Source organism: Etheostoma spectabile, chromosome 18 (assembly GCF_008692095.1).
Source record: "Etheostoma spectabile isolate EspeVRDwgs_2016 chromosome 18, UIUC_Espe_1.0, whole genome shotgun sequence".
Classification (NCBI taxonomy): Eukaryota; Metazoa; Chordata; class Actinopteri; order Perciformes; family Percidae; genus Etheostoma; species Etheostoma spectabile.
Genome location: NC_045750.1, coordinates 12,623,689 through 12,640,411, shown reverse-complemented (window position 1 = coordinate 12,640,411; position 16,723 = coordinate 12,623,689). Strand labels below are relative to the sequence as shown.

The window sequence follows — 16,723 nt, the reverse complement described above, 5'->3', positions numbered from 1 at the left end:
ACACACACACACACACACACACACACACACACACACACACACACACACACACGACTACATTTCCCAGAATTCCACGGAGGTAGAAACTGGGACGGTAGTAAAATGTCACAAGACACTATCCTAATGAGACACATTTTCCATGTATAGCAAAAACATTCTTGTCACATTTACTGTAAACAAACGTGTCGTAAGCGTCCATTACACGCTTTTCACCAGAGTATTAAGTTTTGAATTTTAATATGTAGCTCATCGAGTGAAGTGTTCACTACAAACCTAACGCGAGAAACTACAACTCCGTCTGTGCCTGTCCAAGTCCACAACCCGCGTTATTGGGGAAAAAAACAAATAAATAAAAAATACAGCTGGAGGAGACAATACACCCGAGTTGACGTTAAAACAGCCTAGAAAAGTTGTCATACTAACCTTTAGCGCCATTGTCGAAGCATTGATCAATCATTACAAAAACGGGCCCTGCGGTTTTCAGGATTTCCAATCCTCAGCTGGACATTTCCCCCGCTGCTTTTCAACTAAAAGCGCAGACAAGACGGTAATTCCTCCCGGTGAAGAGCCGCCGCACCGTAGACTTTCAACACATTACGAAGAACAGTGTGTCACTTTAAAACTCAAAACCTGGAAAAAAGACGGTAGGAATGGATTGGTTCAATGTGGCTGCAAGTTTGAACCGCTCAGCGAGCTGCTGACAGCAGGGAGGGAGGGACCCGCTACGGAGAGAAACCGGAAAGGTAGTTTCGGTCCGACTATGGCCCTCGAAGACATGACTAGTTGATATAAAAAAAAATTAAAAATAATTGAATCCGGCTCACTTTAAGTAAAACGTAAGAAACAAATAAACTAAAATAAATATATAAAATATTATACATTAAAAATGGTTAATGTTAAAATTAGAAAAAGGCAAATTAATAGGCCTAATAATAATAATAATAATAATAATAATAATAATAATAATAATATAACCACTTCAATAAATGTATATAATAATATCGACAGTCAAATTGGAAATCTGCCCAGTAAAACAAGCCATGTTTCCTTTGAAAAATATATTATAAATGTCCAATTCGTGTTTCATCGGTTAATATATGCTATTTTTCAAAATAGGCTACGTAAACAATGCTAATTAGGCTTAGTTGGTGATATTTTGAGCCCAAACAATGGTCAAAGTGGTGTATTGTTGTAATCCCAAAACGGCTAATGTAGTGCGTTTACAGTTGTTGACAGCTCACAGCTGGCTCAACGGCTGAAAGGGAGTGACCTAAAGGTTTTTCTTCTGCTAAAGTCGGCCTCTGCTGGGCTCAATGTGCCATTACATTATATCTCTGTGGTCAGAATTGGCCATTAAGTTAAAAAACACAAAAACAAAACAACAATGGTAGTAATAATATAGTTGTCTGGTTATTTTGACCCGCTTACATCTTTATAATCACTCCTTGCCCTAAAACTAGAAAAGGGTTGATTTAAAAAAAAAAGAGGAAATTCCAGCGCTGAAATTCATCAAATTCATCTGTTTAATGGGAATTGAAGTTGAAGCACTTAAAGGGTTGAAAGCTATTAAAATCGTTTAAAGCACAATTGCTGAAATTCTTTTACATGTCAAATTGTAGCCCTAAAGACAGTTGAATTTTCAGTGTGTAGCATACTGTATGTACTGTAAGCACTGAAAGCAGTGCAACTGTCTGTTGAGGTGCAACTAAAGGGAGGTCTGCCACTTTTATTCCTGCTTCCTCCCTCACCTCCTTATATATCAAACACCTGAGTGGTCTCATTTGTCTTTGAAAGAACCGGTGGAACAGGTTGATATCAATGAAAGAGGAGCTGTGAGGGGGTTGTAAGTAGATGAAGTCTGCAGCCCACCTGTCCAAAAACTTTGAAGACTTTGAAGCTGAAGCTTTTCACAGCTATGACATCAACAACAGTGATCTTGCAGATTTGTAATTGGATCAAGACCGCAGCCAATGTGATATAGGCCTACAGTGTGTTTTTTTTTTTGTTCTACAAAGTCGAATGAGAAATGACTGAGCATTTTTCACCTGTAGCCTATCACTTGAGTTCATCGAGCAAAGCAGGTGTGCTGGAGGAGGGTGGGACGTGGTTTGGCAGCTTCACAGACAGTGAGCTCAGTTTGAAAATCTTCAACTTCACAGAGACATCATGCACTCTCTGCTTTCTTTTCTCTACCTGTTCTCGGTTTGGACAAAAGGAGCCAAGACAGTGGACCCCGCCTTGCCCTTCATGGAGTATCTGGACCAGAACCGTTTGGTCAGCCTGAACTGGGGCTTTGATAACCCACAAGGAAACATTACATTTAAGCTGACAGTCAACACAACAGGCTGGGTGAGCTTTGGCTTCAGTCCGAACGGAGGCATGAAGGGGTCAGACATGGTTACAGGTGGAGTTAGACCCAATGGAATCTACTTCACAGTAAGTCATCAGCAGAACTTTAACATGTGTAGTAGTTTGTTTTATGTTTCCACCAAACTTGGATATCTATGAATATTACAGGCAGGGCTGTAGTCAAGACCACCTTAGTCGAGTCCAAGACAAGACCAAGACCAGGACTAGTCGAGTCCAAGACAAGACCGAGTCCAAAAAGGTTTGAGTCCGAGTCAAGACCGAGTCCAAAAAGGTTTTCGTCCGAGTCAAGACCGAGTCCAGGACAGAAAAAAAGGTCTTATGCATGACAGTATCAAGACAATCATTTTGGGTTTCACTTTCCTTCCAATATTATTATCAATATAACAAAGACACCTGGACTCGGTCAAAACCAAAAGCCATATTTGGCAAGACCAGTGGCCGAGACCAAGACAAGTCCGAGTCCAAATACTAGCGAGTCCGAGACAAGTCCGAGACCATAGAAAAACGGTCTTGAGTCCAAGACCGGACTCGAGTACTACAGCCCTGATTACAGGCAAAATGTCTTGCATTTATTTTTTTCATGTTGAACAGCAAACATAGCACAAAATTAGGCCAATGTCTTTCTGCTGTGTGAAAGTTGTGTCTTTTTGTCCATTAGGATGAATATGCCACAGGGAACTCCAAGCCCTTGGTAGACGAGCAGCAGAGCTACACTCTCCTCTCAATGACTGAAAGCGACGGTCAAACCATCATGACCTTTCGGAGGTCAATTCAGTCGTGTGACGGCCAAGACTTCCATATCACTGTAAGACATTCAGATACATATTTAACTGTGGTATTAGATAGATGGCTTATGAGCACCTGCAGCAATATTGCATGCTAAAAATATCAACTTCAGTTACTAATAATGTAGAAACTATTTGATTCATCCATTATATGGTTTAAGTAGTATTTCCTTTATTTTAATTTATTGAGGTTTTATTGCTACATCACACTAAATGAGTGGTGAGATTGGATATGTCCTCATGTCAGCCTGGTTGAAACTTTATACAGTATGAAAGAATGGATTATTAAACCCTTTCTTGTAAGAATTCTGGGTTACTCACTTTAAGACGCTGCTGATGAATGGGAACAATACAATGCAACAGGCCAACATCCCTCATTAACGCATTAGACCTTACTTTCCTTAAACTTTGGTTGTTGTTTCAGAACATAAAGCTGTAATCAAAACCACCATCTTTTCATTTTTTTTCTCTGTGGCTTATTTTTTTGTAATGCTATAGTCTTTTGTATTGCTGAACTAATTCTTCTATGTAGCGCTCAAATTCCCTGATGGTATTTATGTACAGTTAGAATCATGCCAGTTCTTTTGTGTTGAGTGTTCTTACCATACATTGAATTGGGTGTGTTCAGATATAAAGACAATAGCAACAAAAGAAAGAGTCACACAATATTTTGTTTCGCATCGAGCACATGAAATGCTATACCATTTTGGTAATGACACCTGTCTGTGTGTTGACATTTGTGGAAGTAAAATACAAAACCAGATTACTAAACCTTTGCGGTTTATCACTTGAATTTTAAAAATAAGTAGTTTTGTAAGGTAAACTGGATTCATTTTGAGTGTTTTGAGAACACAGCAACACCCCACATCCCTTTTCTTCCCCCAAAGAAATCCCTCTCATGTTGCTGCTTATGTATTGTATTATATTTTTTGTCTAAAATTGCCATCTCTTTTACAGGATAAACCCATTAAACTAATCTATGCCTATGGAAAAACAGATGAGATCACTTACCATGGGGATCTTAGGGGCACCAAGGAAGTCAATCTGCTGAACTATAAGTCCAGGACGACGTCAACCAACCTCAACTATCTCAGTGCAACAGTGGAAAATGTAGGAATAATTAAACAAAGACAATGACAGTGATGTTTGTGGGTATTATTTTTAAATTGTAAATTTGGCTTAAAGTTTTCAACATAGTTTGGATGAATGGATGGAAAACACTTCAAAAATACAAGCAAATTTAAATTATTCTAACACAAGTAGTTGTCCAGACTAAGACAAACACAAACTGTGTTGATTTTACCTTCATCGTTGTTTCTTTGCAGATCACTATACCTCAGACTCGTACCTACTACCACTGCAAGGTCATGCAGTTTCCAAACTTAAAAACAAAACATCATATATATCAGGTAATCAATTTTAATTAATTTTCATGTCGCTCTTTAGTCACCAGTAATCAAAATCACCAATTGAATGTTGTCCTTTACCCAAGATGTTAGATTTACACATCAAACTGTCAGCTTCTAAGTGGATTGGGTTTTCAGATGCAAAACACCTGGAACAAAAGTAGTTGCAATGAAAATACTTTGATACGGTTGCAATGAAAACTACTTTGGTACGGTTATAAATGAATTTCTAACTGTGGAAAAGTAACCCATGGCTGAAAAATGATCTACAAGCATTAGGATTTTAACATTTATGTCTTCATTTATTCTCCATTTTTTAAACCATCTGTACCCAATGTCTTCTAACTTTCCCTCAGATTGAACCAGTGATTGAGAACGTTGACATGGTGCATCACATGCTGCTGCACCGCTGCCCCACCTTTGTGGTGAAGCCCTACGACAAGCCGTGCTTCATGGGCGACATAGGGGATGCCTGCTTCGGGGTGGTGGCTGCATGGGGAGTGGGAGCAGGGGTGAGGGAGAATCAAGTGTCTGTCTCTGAATACAAAGATTCCTTTTGTTGTCTGTATTCTTGTGTGTATATCCTTGTCTTGTTGTGTTGTTCTGGTGCAGGCTAATTCACAGTTTTTTATTCCTGAAATCTAAGGCATATGAGCTTCCAGAAAATGTGGGTATTCCTGTTGGAAGTGAAGACACGTTCTATCGGCTTGAAATCCACTACAATAATCAAAACAGAACAGCTGGTAAATACTGTTTTCACACTGTCTATCAGTCTGGTATTTGTTTCTTTTTTTTAAAACTTCTTTTGTGTTTTACTGGTTACAGATTAGAAACATTTTGATTGAGGTCAAGATATCGTGAATTTCCCCTAGTGGGGATCAAATTCCCAAATCATTTCCCATGATGTAATCAATAGCATCTGTCTTCTAAATGTCCACTTTTATTAAGCACCAAACAATGCCAACTACCATACAGTAACCGCTATGACTCAGACTGGAAATAGCTCTCTTGGGGCGACTGTGGCTCAAGTGTTAAGAGCGGTCTACTGATCAGAAGGTTGGTGGTCCCTGTTCCCTGCCAAAGTGTCCTTTGGCAAGACATTGAACCCAGAACCAGTGTAATTCCACCATTGTGTTTAATGCAATGGTGGCATATTGAGATGAGATGATGAGATTCAACTTTATTGTCATTACACATGTACAGGTACATTGCAACGAAATGCAGCTAAGGGGAAAGGGAGATTCCAGAGTAAAGAATAAAGAAGACATGCTCCACTACTTATACACTGTGTAACTCTGTGATAGTATGACACTATACGGTGTATTATTGTCCAGACAGCAGCCAAAGCACTTTTTTTTTAATACAACGTGAAAAACGTGTGCTTTGGCTGCTGTCTGGACAATAATACACCATACTATCACAGTGTTACAGACTGTATGAGTAGTGGAGCATTTCATCTTGTTTCTTTACTCTCTCTTATTCCAAGATGCAATTTTTAAACTTCTGTCTCTCTGTAAAGGTAGGACAGACAGCTCAGGAATGAAACTGCACTATACAGCCCAACTACGGCAGTATGATGCGGGAATCCTGACCACAGGGATGCTGCCACTTCACCATATCAGCTACAACATCCCTCCGAAAGCCACTCAATTCCACACCTACGGTGTGTGTAATACCACCCTCTTTTCAAAGGTCTGTATTGGTTCAGTATGGATTTCAAAAGTTAAGAGCTTATTTTTGTGGGTTGTTTATTCCTGATGGTGTTAACTTTCCACTTCTAGCTTTTGAATCCTGTGCCTGAACTGCAAGTGTTCGCTATTATACTGCACACTCACTTGGCTGGGAGGAAGGTCAGAGTTGGCCAATACAGGTAAGAAATGGGATTTGCTTTATATTAGTCAATATCAAAGCTGATCAATTAAAAAAAAGAGAGATTTCTATAATTTAACTGGTTTAGAAAGGCACAATTACAAATTGTTGGTAATTGATTTGGAAAATTATTCAATTTCAATGCTGATTATCATTGGGTCATTGTTTTCTTGTAAACGTAGTGTTATTTCGTACGTCTCTGTAGAAATGGAGAGCAGATAGACTTCTTGGGTTTGGATGAAAACTTCAACTTTGAGTTTCAGCAGGTCATAAGTTTGGGAAACATCAAGACCATTAAGCAGGTAAGTCTCCATTGCCTCCATGACCAAATAGTATGCCCATAGCTTACAAGGCAGTTTTTTTGAGTAAGTTGTTAGATGTCTGGCCTATTAAAAACGTCACTATAATATTATCAGTTCTCTATAATTTATCAGATTACTTTTCTCCCATTACAGAGTGATGAGATTGCAGTGGAGTGCACCTACAGTACTACTGATCGCACCAATGTCACGAAGGTGGGTAAATACTGAATGACCTCATGTCATTTCACATACCATGTACTTAAAATGAAATCAGTGTTGTCCAAGAAACTTAAAAAAAACCCACAAGTAACATGATGACTATTGATGAAACAAATGTATCCGACCTGAAAGATTGGCGAAATATGCATTGGTCAAACTGTGTGGAATTTTAACCTAATGACGTGGGCCCTTTAACATCCTGTACAAATGAAATACAGTATAATTTTTAAGGCTGGAGTCCTTAAGAGAAACAGGTCAATAGGATACAGGATACTACTCATAATACTATTATTATTTAAAAATCCAACAGCAGAGAATCTCATGTCTTTAATCACATTTTCCTGCATCAGATGGGATTAGCAACTACTGATGAGATGTGCCTGGCTTTCCTATTCTACTACCCTGCAATCAAGATCAACACATGTGTCAGCCACCCAAATACAAGGTATCTATCAATGAAACACAAGCTACCAATGAGACCCAATGCAGTCCTTGGCATAATATTTCTGCTGAGACAGAATCAGCAGCAGCAGTGGTGGTTAACAAACAGCTTACAGGTTACATACATGTATACACTACATACACTTTTTTTCAAGCAGCTGTACCTTGATATGCTCTGATGAATACATGCTCTATACTTACTTCTGACAGCACGTATAAGGACCAGGATGACATAGCTGCACAGGAGCGTTTACTAAAGAAACTTCCACAAATTCAGTACATCTCTGATGACAATGTAAGTAACAGTCTGAATTGGTTGATAGTGTATTTTTTTCTGTCTACAATCTAATAAATACTAATTTGTGGATGACTGAGGTCATTTCTTCCAACAGGTATTATAAAAGAGGTATTTCTATATAATATATTTTCTTTTTCCACAGACCAACTCATCATTTAACTTATATGGCACAGTCAGAGAGATGATGAAGACACCCAGTGACACTTGTCATAATAACAACGCGGCAAGCAGACTCAGCACTTCCTGGATTATGGACCCAGCAGGAATTGTGCTACTGCTACTCTGGATTGCAATGATGTAACATGGTTGTATGAGCAACAGCTCCAAACCATTGCAATCTTGATTTAAAAAAGGCACAGTTGATCAAATATTATTCTAATTAACTGGCTATATTAAACTTCACAGGAAAGGGTGTATAACGTTTTCTGATTTATTTTTTTCCATGCATAGCACATCTTTTGTCTTTATTATTGATTATTAATCACAGATTAGGTTATAGTGTCAGTAATTGAATTACTTTTAAATATATACATAAATATACAAAATTACATGCATTGGTGAATAAGGTTTTATCATATTGCCCAACAATTTCTCATTTAGTCTATGCACATGACATGGCTATGAATGTAATAAATGGCACGAACACTGTTATCTGTTTGTGTACATGTTGTGTTAATTTCATGCACTTAAGCCTAATTGCTGGTATTTATATGTATACAGTAAAAAAGAGCCAAACTAATAGATTATTTCTTACTTAATAAAATACATACTGTACACCCCAAATCATATATAAAACTGTTTTAATGACAATCTTAATAAAAAAGAAGAAAAAAAGATTGGATGCAAGTGTAGTTACATGGGCTTTCCTCCAGGAGGAGCTCTAACTTTTTTGCCTCCTGTCACTGTGCTGTCAGGGAATGGATGTGAATGGCTAGCCGACTGGTAGCTTTGGCAATGTTGTCACTATCAGAATGATATCGCAGCGGGACAGAGGAGAACTGGCTCGGTTTTATACTGTCACAGATCCGAAAAAGCACCTGAAAGGCTATACTGTGTACAAAGTCACCGCAAGGGTAAGTAAAGGGAGGATGGGCACTCTGACAGCAAGGCTAGTGCTAGGTGTTGTTAGCTCGTTGTCTAGCTTGAGCTGTGCTAACCAAGCTAATATGATGCAAACACAAGTAACGTTACTTTAACCTTTTAATGAATCGCTGGCAATGGTAGCAGCTTTTATGAACGCCGTAGATGTAGTTAATACGCACATTCAGAACTTGCTTATGTTATAAAATGTGTGGGGTTTACACTCAGTGGCAGTGGATTGTCTAGTTGCTAATTTACAATAGCAATATAGCCAGACTGATTTAATATGACCTATAAATTAAACGCTGTGTTACGCTAACCGCTACGTTAGATAGCTAACTAGCTAGCTAGCTTATTTAGTGTTATAGAGTATGTAGTGTTAAAATAGACGATAATAATAATAGAATAAGGAGATAACGTTATCATCTTTGAGCAGAAGCATGTTTAGCTAGACTTTAACATCAACAACATAGCTGGTTCATATTGCCATTATATTTTTTTCCCAGAGAAGTGCCTTAAAAGAAAACGTTTTGTGTTATTTTGATTGACTTGAATGGTAAAATGTCAAATCCTGGGTTAACTGTACTTACATAATTGATTATGTAAGTACAGTTGATTGACTGCGCTCTGAAACTATTTCAAGGTAGGTGAAAAACCTCAGACAAAATTAACTTTCACTTTTGAAAAATCAGGCTTTCATTTGTAAAAATGGGCGCATGCCCCCATTGATAATATACTGCAATTCACAGATAAAGTGCTTGTATAGACAAGTAAGTTATCTGATGTTAAAATGAATATATGATGAATATTCATCCAAACTTCTGCTAGATCTCCAGTTACCAGATTGTGCAGTGGTTTTACAGATGTATGGGCACACTCCCAGTTCAATAAGTAAGAATAAGGACAGGCTGAGTTTCTTTGTCTCTGCCTGCCTGCTATTCTGCTTGTTATGGTTGTTGGGGATGTCTCATTCCTACACTCAAGACTTCTGTCATTCGCTATATAATGTACTCCTTGTCACACTCAGTGCTGTGTCCCTGCTAATACTTGTGCCAGCGTCACGAGAAAGTGTAAACCAGCACTGCCAGATTATAGGAATCACTCAAATGAAGTATTTAAATCCTTGAGTTCTCATATCTTGTTTCCACATAGATAATCTCCAGGAAGAACCCAGAAGATGTCCAAGAGGTAAGCCATTATTTTTATATTGTGTCTTTGTGAGTGCGCAAAGCCTTTGCAGAGAGTTGACTTTCTTGAAGGACAGTAGCTTGATGAAATATTTTGGAGGGAATTTCCCCTGCAGGGTTGGAAGATAAGTACTGTTTCTGTATATAGTATAAACTGTTTGTTATCTCAGACTAAGTTGGTTGAGATCTTCCAAGACCAATATAATAACACATCATTTGCAGTTTTACAGTATTTAGTAGTTATAAAAATTTACAAAATAAATTTAAGTTGAAAGTGACAGATACATTTGTGTTAAGAGATTTTAAAAAGGCAAACAACTGCCTCTCTTAAGGGGAGAGAATTCTGCTGGAAGATTGTGTGATACGCCTTGTGATATACCAACTCAGAGAAAAAAACATTTTTCAGGAGACTACTTGCTGCAGACAATGTAGTTTTGTGAATTCAATCAATATCATATATTTTTTGGGGACGGCAATGTAAATTCATTCCTTTTAGCAGGGCAAACAATGTTATAGAGAGGGTACTTCATCTTAAGATTCCATTTATACATAGTGTTTGTTTAAAATAATTTTGGTGGCAAGTAAAAAAACTATAACAAGAAAATGGTTACCTGCAGCCCAGTCTATATCCACAACATTCCACTTCCAGGATTGCTCCGGTGCCACAGGAAATTCCGCCGGATGCATGTCTTTTCGCCGATGTCTTTGTGTTGGAATTTTATACTCCGGTCAATTTTATGACATGTTTTTCTCACATCCTGGAATGCTGTGTGCGCTTGCCAGACCCTCTTCCGCAGCGCCTTGGATGAAGGTCTGGCAAAGAGACTACCTGCAGCCTGAACTGCCTATATTACAAGACTTAAATTGAAATTGTGAAGTAAAGGAGAAATTACCCTTTTCTTCAAAGCTGCAAGTTAGCAGAATTTTGCTTTGAACCCAGATATTTTGTTGTATAATTTTAGGGTGTAAGTAATGAACTAAATAATTTCCCTACCATTGTCATACAATGGAAATCAATGAATGTAAGGTTTTTTATGCTGTAAACAAGTTTTTTTCCAGTCAGTTTTTTTTTGTGCTTGTTCGCATTTTGTTTTGATTGTCTCTATGAATTATTTTGCTTTGTGCTATTAATTTTTTAGTTTGTGCTTATATAGTTGCAAAATAAGAGAGTAAGAAGTAATGATGAAAAATGCCTGATGTAAAAACAAAATGATTTTTGAAATACAAAAGCTAAAGCTATTAGTGAAGAGGTTGTCTAAGGCAAAGCTTCCTTTTACTGGCCAGAAAATCAGTTGTGAAAACAATTCACTTAAAAAAAAACAAGAATTAGGTTAGGATAATTTTCTTTACTTTTTTAACTCCCTGTCTTTCTTTTAGAATACTGACATTCAGGCTTTTCCCCCCAACAGTCTAAAAAATATGGACACACACACACACACAGTCTTCAATGTGACCAATTTAAGAATTTTCGCCCAAGAAAATGGTTCTGTATTTTAAAAGGTTTTAGAAAACATTTAAGTGTTCCTCTTTCTCATAATATATCCATGAACATGCTGTAAAGACACACATGCATGCTGTCTTATATTTGTCTCACACTGAGGAATGCAGTCTAGCCTGAAACCAGCGCTAATGTAGCAGGCATGATGTTGATTACTGCATGTGTGTCTGGGACAGAGTGAAAACATTTTGCCTGGAAACACATACCTCCATTACGAAGCAGTGCTCCTGTTTGGGAGTGGTGTTTCCCTCACACCAGCAGTTCGGAACTCTAATCTCAACATTAGACAACATTATTTTTTGCTTTATGCCACAGAGTGAGGAACTACTTCATCCATGTTTGTGTGTGAATGTTGTGACTCATGTTTTAGGATTTCTTTTGCACAAGATGGTGGTAAGATGAGTAATTTAACTTGTCATATGCGTTAGATTGTTTAATGTGTTGGCAGATGAGCAATAGCTGCATAACATGCATGTCGTCTTTAGCAAGATATAATGAATATTTTAAAATAAAAAGGGATAGTGAGATTACTTTTAATAGACAAGTTCAAAATCAGGTAACTTCTTCAAGCAGTGTTTGATAAACACAATTAATATAATCCATCTGGGGATGCTGCACATGTCCTTTAAACACAACATGATTCATTCTCCAACTCCCCCTCCCTTTCTTCATCCATCTGTCGTCTTGCTCTTTCTGTAGATAACGGTATGGAAGAGATACAGTGATTTCCGGAAGCTTCATCAGAACCTCTGGCAGCTGCACAAGAATGTATGTAGCCAGTCAGAGCTGTTTCCTCCATTTGCCAAGGCCAAAGTCTTTGGTAAGAATCTAATCACCTCTGTGTCAAACGCTTGTCCAGAGAAAGAGACCAAATGCTGTCTTTTTTATTTTTTATTGCTTAAAGTGTGTGTGTGTCTGTGTCTTTGTGTGTGTTTGTGTGTCTGTGTGTGTGTGTGTAGCCTTCTTGTTTGATTGGTTTTGGTCCTCTGCTACCTTTACATTTAGTGGTTGATGTTAGTGACCTTCTCTAAAGTGTCTTAAGAAAAACGGTTCAAGTGACAGACTGCTGTACTACCAGACAATGAATCCAGGATCTTTGGATCACTGCAGTAGTATTGATGACTCTGCCCCCTTGAGGCAGCTTAGTGTTATACTAAACACTACTCTTCCTTGACATGACCATTTGCTTAAAGGCAATATCAGTCTGAGTCACATCCTTCTATCCATGAATGCATATACAGGTCGTTTCGATGACTCAGTAGTTGAGGAAAGAAGACAGTGCTCCGAGGATCTGTTGCAATTCTCTGCTAATATCCCTGCTCTTTATAGCAGTCAGCATATTCAAGATTTTTTCAAGGTACCCAAACACACACACACACACACACATGCAAATACAACATATTCCCAGACTATGGACTGCAATGTTTGCAATTCTTTTCAAGGGAGGTGAGGTTCACGACGGCTCGGAGCTCATTGGACCAGCTGAGCCCTTTTCTGACTTCCTGGCAGACAGTTTATCAGACTGCAGCTCTGACGGTAGGCTTACACACTGTTAATATTCCTCAGAATGAATCTTCCTCTTAATTAACAATGACTGTTAATGCACACTTGCTCAGAGATGTGTGGACATGTTTTTCAGTTCAAAGAGACATCAGTGGTGCAGATGATTTGACTATCACATCTGAGTATGGAGGTAAGGTTTGTTTATGCATCAAAATAACACCCACCTACATAGAGCTCATACATAGAAACATTAAAAGGGCTTTTCCTGGCTCAGAATGAGCCTTTGGGGGTTGACTATGCGCGGCAATAAGCATGATCGGTCTGCGTACAGAATAAGCAGTGACATTGTGTTACCTTATTTGACAGAAATCTGTGCATTTTCCAGGTATTTCTAAAACATTGATGAACAAAAATATATATAATGCTTGAGTAAATGAAACTCCAATTAGCAAAACCGGTACAGACTGACCCTGGACAATAAAACTGAAATTAGCTTTCATATTCAAGTTTATGTTCTGCTTGTTCAACGGTTGTTTGGTAAATTGCTCGTAAACACATCTGGAGAGGATTTGACTTGAGGTTTTTTATTAAAATTTGTTTCATCATTTTGGTGCTTGTGATTTTCTTTTGGGGCTGTTCATAAAGTGTGGATGTTTTTGTCTGTAATGACTCCGGCATTGTTCTCCTCCCTAGGCCCGTTCAGTGAAAGCGACCTGACCTCCCTGCCTGTGGATACAGACTCTTTGGCTGGGCTAGATGATGGCATGGCCTCAGGCCGCACCTCCCCAAACCAGCCACAGGGGGGAGCCACCAACATTGGCAGCAGCTGCAGCCCTCGCTTGCCCTCACTGCACGGTCGCCGCACTCCATCTCCTGCCCCGGTCCCTGCCTCCTCAGCCCATAACCCAGAGGTCAGCTGGTCAGGCCGAACGCCACTCTTCTCCAGCAGTCTGAAGAAAGCCAGTGGTGGTAACCCGAAGGACGTGAAGTCAGACTACCTAGACAGAGCCAGTGAGCTCATCTGTTTGGCTGTACAGAAGGAGAAAGAGCAGGACTTCCAAGCAGCTTTCTTCTGCTATCGCAGTGGAGTGGACCTGCTGCTGCAAGGAGTGCAAGGTGTGTTTGGGAGAGAACTGGGCATCTACATGTGTAGCAGTGACACAACCTTTATGTGTGTGTATATATATACAGCGTATATATGTACATTCTTTCTAGGCTGACACTTTTAATCCCTAGTATGTTTCAAAGTTCCCACGGCATGAAAATTTCATTTTATGAGGTTTTCTAACATTAATATGTGTTCCCCCAGCCTGCCTAAGTTTGGTTAAACAACAATGAACAGAGTGTAATGTTCTTTTTATTTGAGACAAAGTGCAGAATTTTAAAATAAATACATCAGCACTCAAGGAGCTGGAGCCAAATAAATTTTTTACAGATCATGACTAACTGAGAAATTCAAAAGAACCATTTTTCACAGTATACTCAACACTATTAATACACCGTATTTATACACCGTTGTATCCTTCTAAAGGCACAATATGTGTGCTTGCCGAAACTCTACTGCCGATGTTGCTGGCTGGCTGGGCAATGTTAGCTAATGTTTGCTTGTATACGTACTAACTATAGCCAGTTAGTTAGCTTTGTGCGTAACGTTACAAAAACCCACCCATCTCGCATAAGCAAGGCGTTAGCAAGCTAGCTGTCTTGTGAAAAAAGACAAGAGTCCAAATACGATGAGACCATAGAAAAACGGTCTCAAGTACTACAGCTCTGGGTCAGACTACTGTAAACGATCCCCTCAGATATGTGTGACAAGATGCTTTGACTATCCGTTTTCCATATTGTTCTCCATTACCTGATGAAGTGAGTTAAGGTGATGGTCCGGAGTAATTTCACCCTTGGGTCCTTTGCACCATCATCTGAAGCCGAACAACCCCCCAATAGCTTTTTTTCCCGTGGTCTAACATAGGGCTAGTTAGCATTAGCAACTGAATGGCTTAGTGCAGGCGCTAATAGCATCAAGTGTGTATCGTAAATTAGTACCCCACTAATAATGCCCGGAATGGTACCAAACTTCTACAGTAGTACAAATAGGTCCCCTGTTTGCTCCTAGATTGCTAGCAACTGCGTGGAGGAGGGGGGTGAGGCTCTGTGCAATCACGGAAGGCTTGTATCATGTGGATGCGCAACAGTGTTGTTGTTATTACTTAGAATTCCTCATGGGGGCAACAGAAGCTGCGCACTATAACTTTAATACCAGGTGGTAACCATGGGTGTCTATCTGTTAGGATGGTTGGCCCTGGGTTTATGAAGACTTTTCTGTCAGCATCCAAGAACTGTTGCTGTTCTTTAGTTGGCCATGACATTGCCAAAAAGACAAAACTTTTATTTTGTGTTTTATTAGCTTGTCACAGTAATACTGTGCTTCTTTTTCAGTAAAAAAAGAAAGAAAATGTTAACCCTGCACTTTAAAGACTGCTTATTAAGAAAACTGATTGATCCCCCTCACCCCTTTTCAGGTGAGCCCAGTCCCACTCGGCGAGAGGCAGTGAAGAAGAAGACTGCAGAGTATCTAATGCGTGCAGAACAGATATCCAGTCAGCATCTGAGAAGCAACATGGGTCAAGGGTCAACACAGACAGTGGTGAGTGGGAGGGAGTCTATGTTAGATTATGCAAATGTGCTTCATATGTGTACATCCACCAAGGTCCTCAAACCCCTTGAGGCAGTATTTAAGAGTACCGTAGAGTTTATTACAGATGTAAATATCAATGAAAGCCTGTGTTGGAAAATATCTTTAACACATCATCATAAGGCAGAAACAGCCTGTTTTTTTTTTTTAACTTTAAAAATCCACTGTATACTACTTGTTTCTGATGATCACAGTCTGGAGCCTGGAGTATTTTTGGCTGAGACACTGACTGTGTCTCATATTACTTGGGTCACATGTTGCAAGAGGTTAAGATACCTAATAAATGTAACCATGTTTAAATGATAAAATAGCACAACATTAAAGCACTATGAAATGTTTTTTTTGTCTAAGGCTTTGGGGGCACAGTGTTGCCCATCCACCAGCAGAGGAGGCCAGCAGAGTCCATCCGAGGAGCTGAGAGCTTACAGGGTGTTGGGGGTGATAGATAAGGTCAGTTTACTGTTGACAAGTCTTGCAACTTGCAGCCGCATTTTGTGAGTTTACTATGCTTTTGTTTCTTTCTGTTTTTTTTCTTCTTCTACCAAGGCAGTGAGTAAAAGACTCTAAAAGTTTTACTTTGTTTGATCGGATGTCAGAATCTTCTCCTTGGATATTATATTAAATATGGAAGGGGAGACTTCTCATGGTGAAAACAAAATAATAATAACTTAGGTCCGGCAGACACTCATTTATTTAATTTCCCCGGCCCAGATAAATATGGATGTGTCAAATTTCTCCTCTTTGTGTCCTTTCCTTCTTCGACCATCTCTTTTATCCAAAGCAATAAAGCGTAATAGATTCACTGAATGGTACGGCAAGGGCTGAGTGTGTATGTTCAGCGTCGGTTATGAGTACCACAAGGTCAGTTTAGGTTGCTGGTCCTCTCAACCAGCTGCCGGCGAAGCAACTTCACCACTCAGCCATGAAATGACTTGGCAAGCAGCTCAGATAGCGGTACATAACATTGAATCAATGATGCTCGTCCTCCACACACATACACACAAAACCCAAAGGAAAATGTTGACACAATACTAACATGTGTTATTCTACAGAGGTGCATGCAAAATCCACAA

General features: G+C 39.1%; 3 protein-coding genes across 9 annotated transcripts in view; 2 read left to right on the top strand and 1 right to left on the bottom strand.

Moving 5' to 3' along the window:
• snx9b (sorting nexin 9b) overlaps nucleotides 1–739 on the bottom strand; it is a 15,710-nt gene extending 14,971 nt beyond the window's left edge. For 5 of the 7 annotated variants that reach the window (XM_032542384.1, XM_032542385.1, XM_032542387.1 and 2 more), the window contains exon 1: nucleotides 424–738. In XM_032542384.1, the coding sequence (XP_032398275.1) occupies nucleotides 424–435 (12 nt within the window). In that variant the 5' untranslated portion in view covers nucleotides 436–738. Of the gene's footprint in view, nucleotides 1–423 lie in introns of all 7 variants that reach the window. The other 2 variants (XM_032542383.1, XM_032542390.1) reach the window with 2 other exon arrangements.
• A 1,427-nt stretch (nucleotides 740–2,166) lies between these two features.
• On the top strand, nucleotides 2,167–8,408 carry moxd1l (monooxygenase, DBH-like 1, like). The gene is made up of 13 exons (XM_032542382.1): nucleotides 2,167–2,436; nucleotides 3,029–3,175; nucleotides 4,113–4,265; nucleotides 4,481–4,564; nucleotides 4,918–5,073; nucleotides 5,208–5,304; nucleotides 6,081–6,253; nucleotides 6,343–6,431; nucleotides 6,636–6,732; nucleotides 6,886–6,945; nucleotides 7,302–7,396; nucleotides 7,603–7,687; nucleotides 7,833–8,408. The coding sequence occupies exons 1-13, from the start codon at nucleotides 2,167–2,169 to the stop codon at nucleotides 7,989–7,991; spliced, it is 1,665 nt and encodes a 554-aa protein (XP_032398273.1). The 3' UTR covers nucleotides 7,992–8,408.
• A 163-nt stretch (nucleotides 8,409–8,571) lies between these two features.
• The window catches only part of rps6kc1 (ribosomal protein S6 kinase polypeptide 1), a 25,826-nt gene continuing 17,674 nt past the window's right edge, over nucleotides 8,572–16,723 (top strand). The window contains exons 1-9 of the mRNA XM_032542929.1: nucleotides 8,572–8,763; nucleotides 9,923–9,958; nucleotides 12,155–12,275; nucleotides 12,697–12,812; nucleotides 12,898–12,991; nucleotides 13,095–13,148; nucleotides 13,652–14,074; nucleotides 15,478–15,602; nucleotides 16,002–16,100. Coding sequence (XP_032398820.1) covers nucleotides 8,662–8,763; nucleotides 9,923–9,958; nucleotides 12,155–12,275; nucleotides 12,697–12,812; nucleotides 12,898–12,991; nucleotides 13,095–13,148; nucleotides 13,652–14,074; nucleotides 15,478–15,602; nucleotides 16,002–16,100 — 1,170 coding nt within the window. The 5' untranslated portion in view covers nucleotides 8,572–8,661. The remainder of the gene's footprint in view (nucleotides 8,764–9,922; nucleotides 9,959–12,154; nucleotides 12,276–12,696; nucleotides 12,813–12,897; nucleotides 12,992–13,094; nucleotides 13,149–13,651; nucleotides 14,075–15,477; nucleotides 15,603–16,001; nucleotides 16,101–16,723) is intronic.

Excerpts from the sequence above, each read along its gene's own strand:
- moxd1l (XM_032542382.1), top strand. The coding sequence starts at position 2,167 with ATGCACTCTCTGCTTTCTTTTCTCTACCTGTTCTCGGTTTGGACAAAA. Across the intron at positions 5,305-6,080 it reads TAATCAAAACAGAACAGCTG|GTAGGACAGACAGCTCAGGA; the intron begins GTAAATACTGTT and ends CTCTCTGTAAAG. Across the intron at positions 7,688-7,832 it reads AGTACATCTCTGATGACAAT|ACCAACTCATCATTTAACTT; the intron begins GTAAGTAACAGT and ends CTTTTTCCACAG.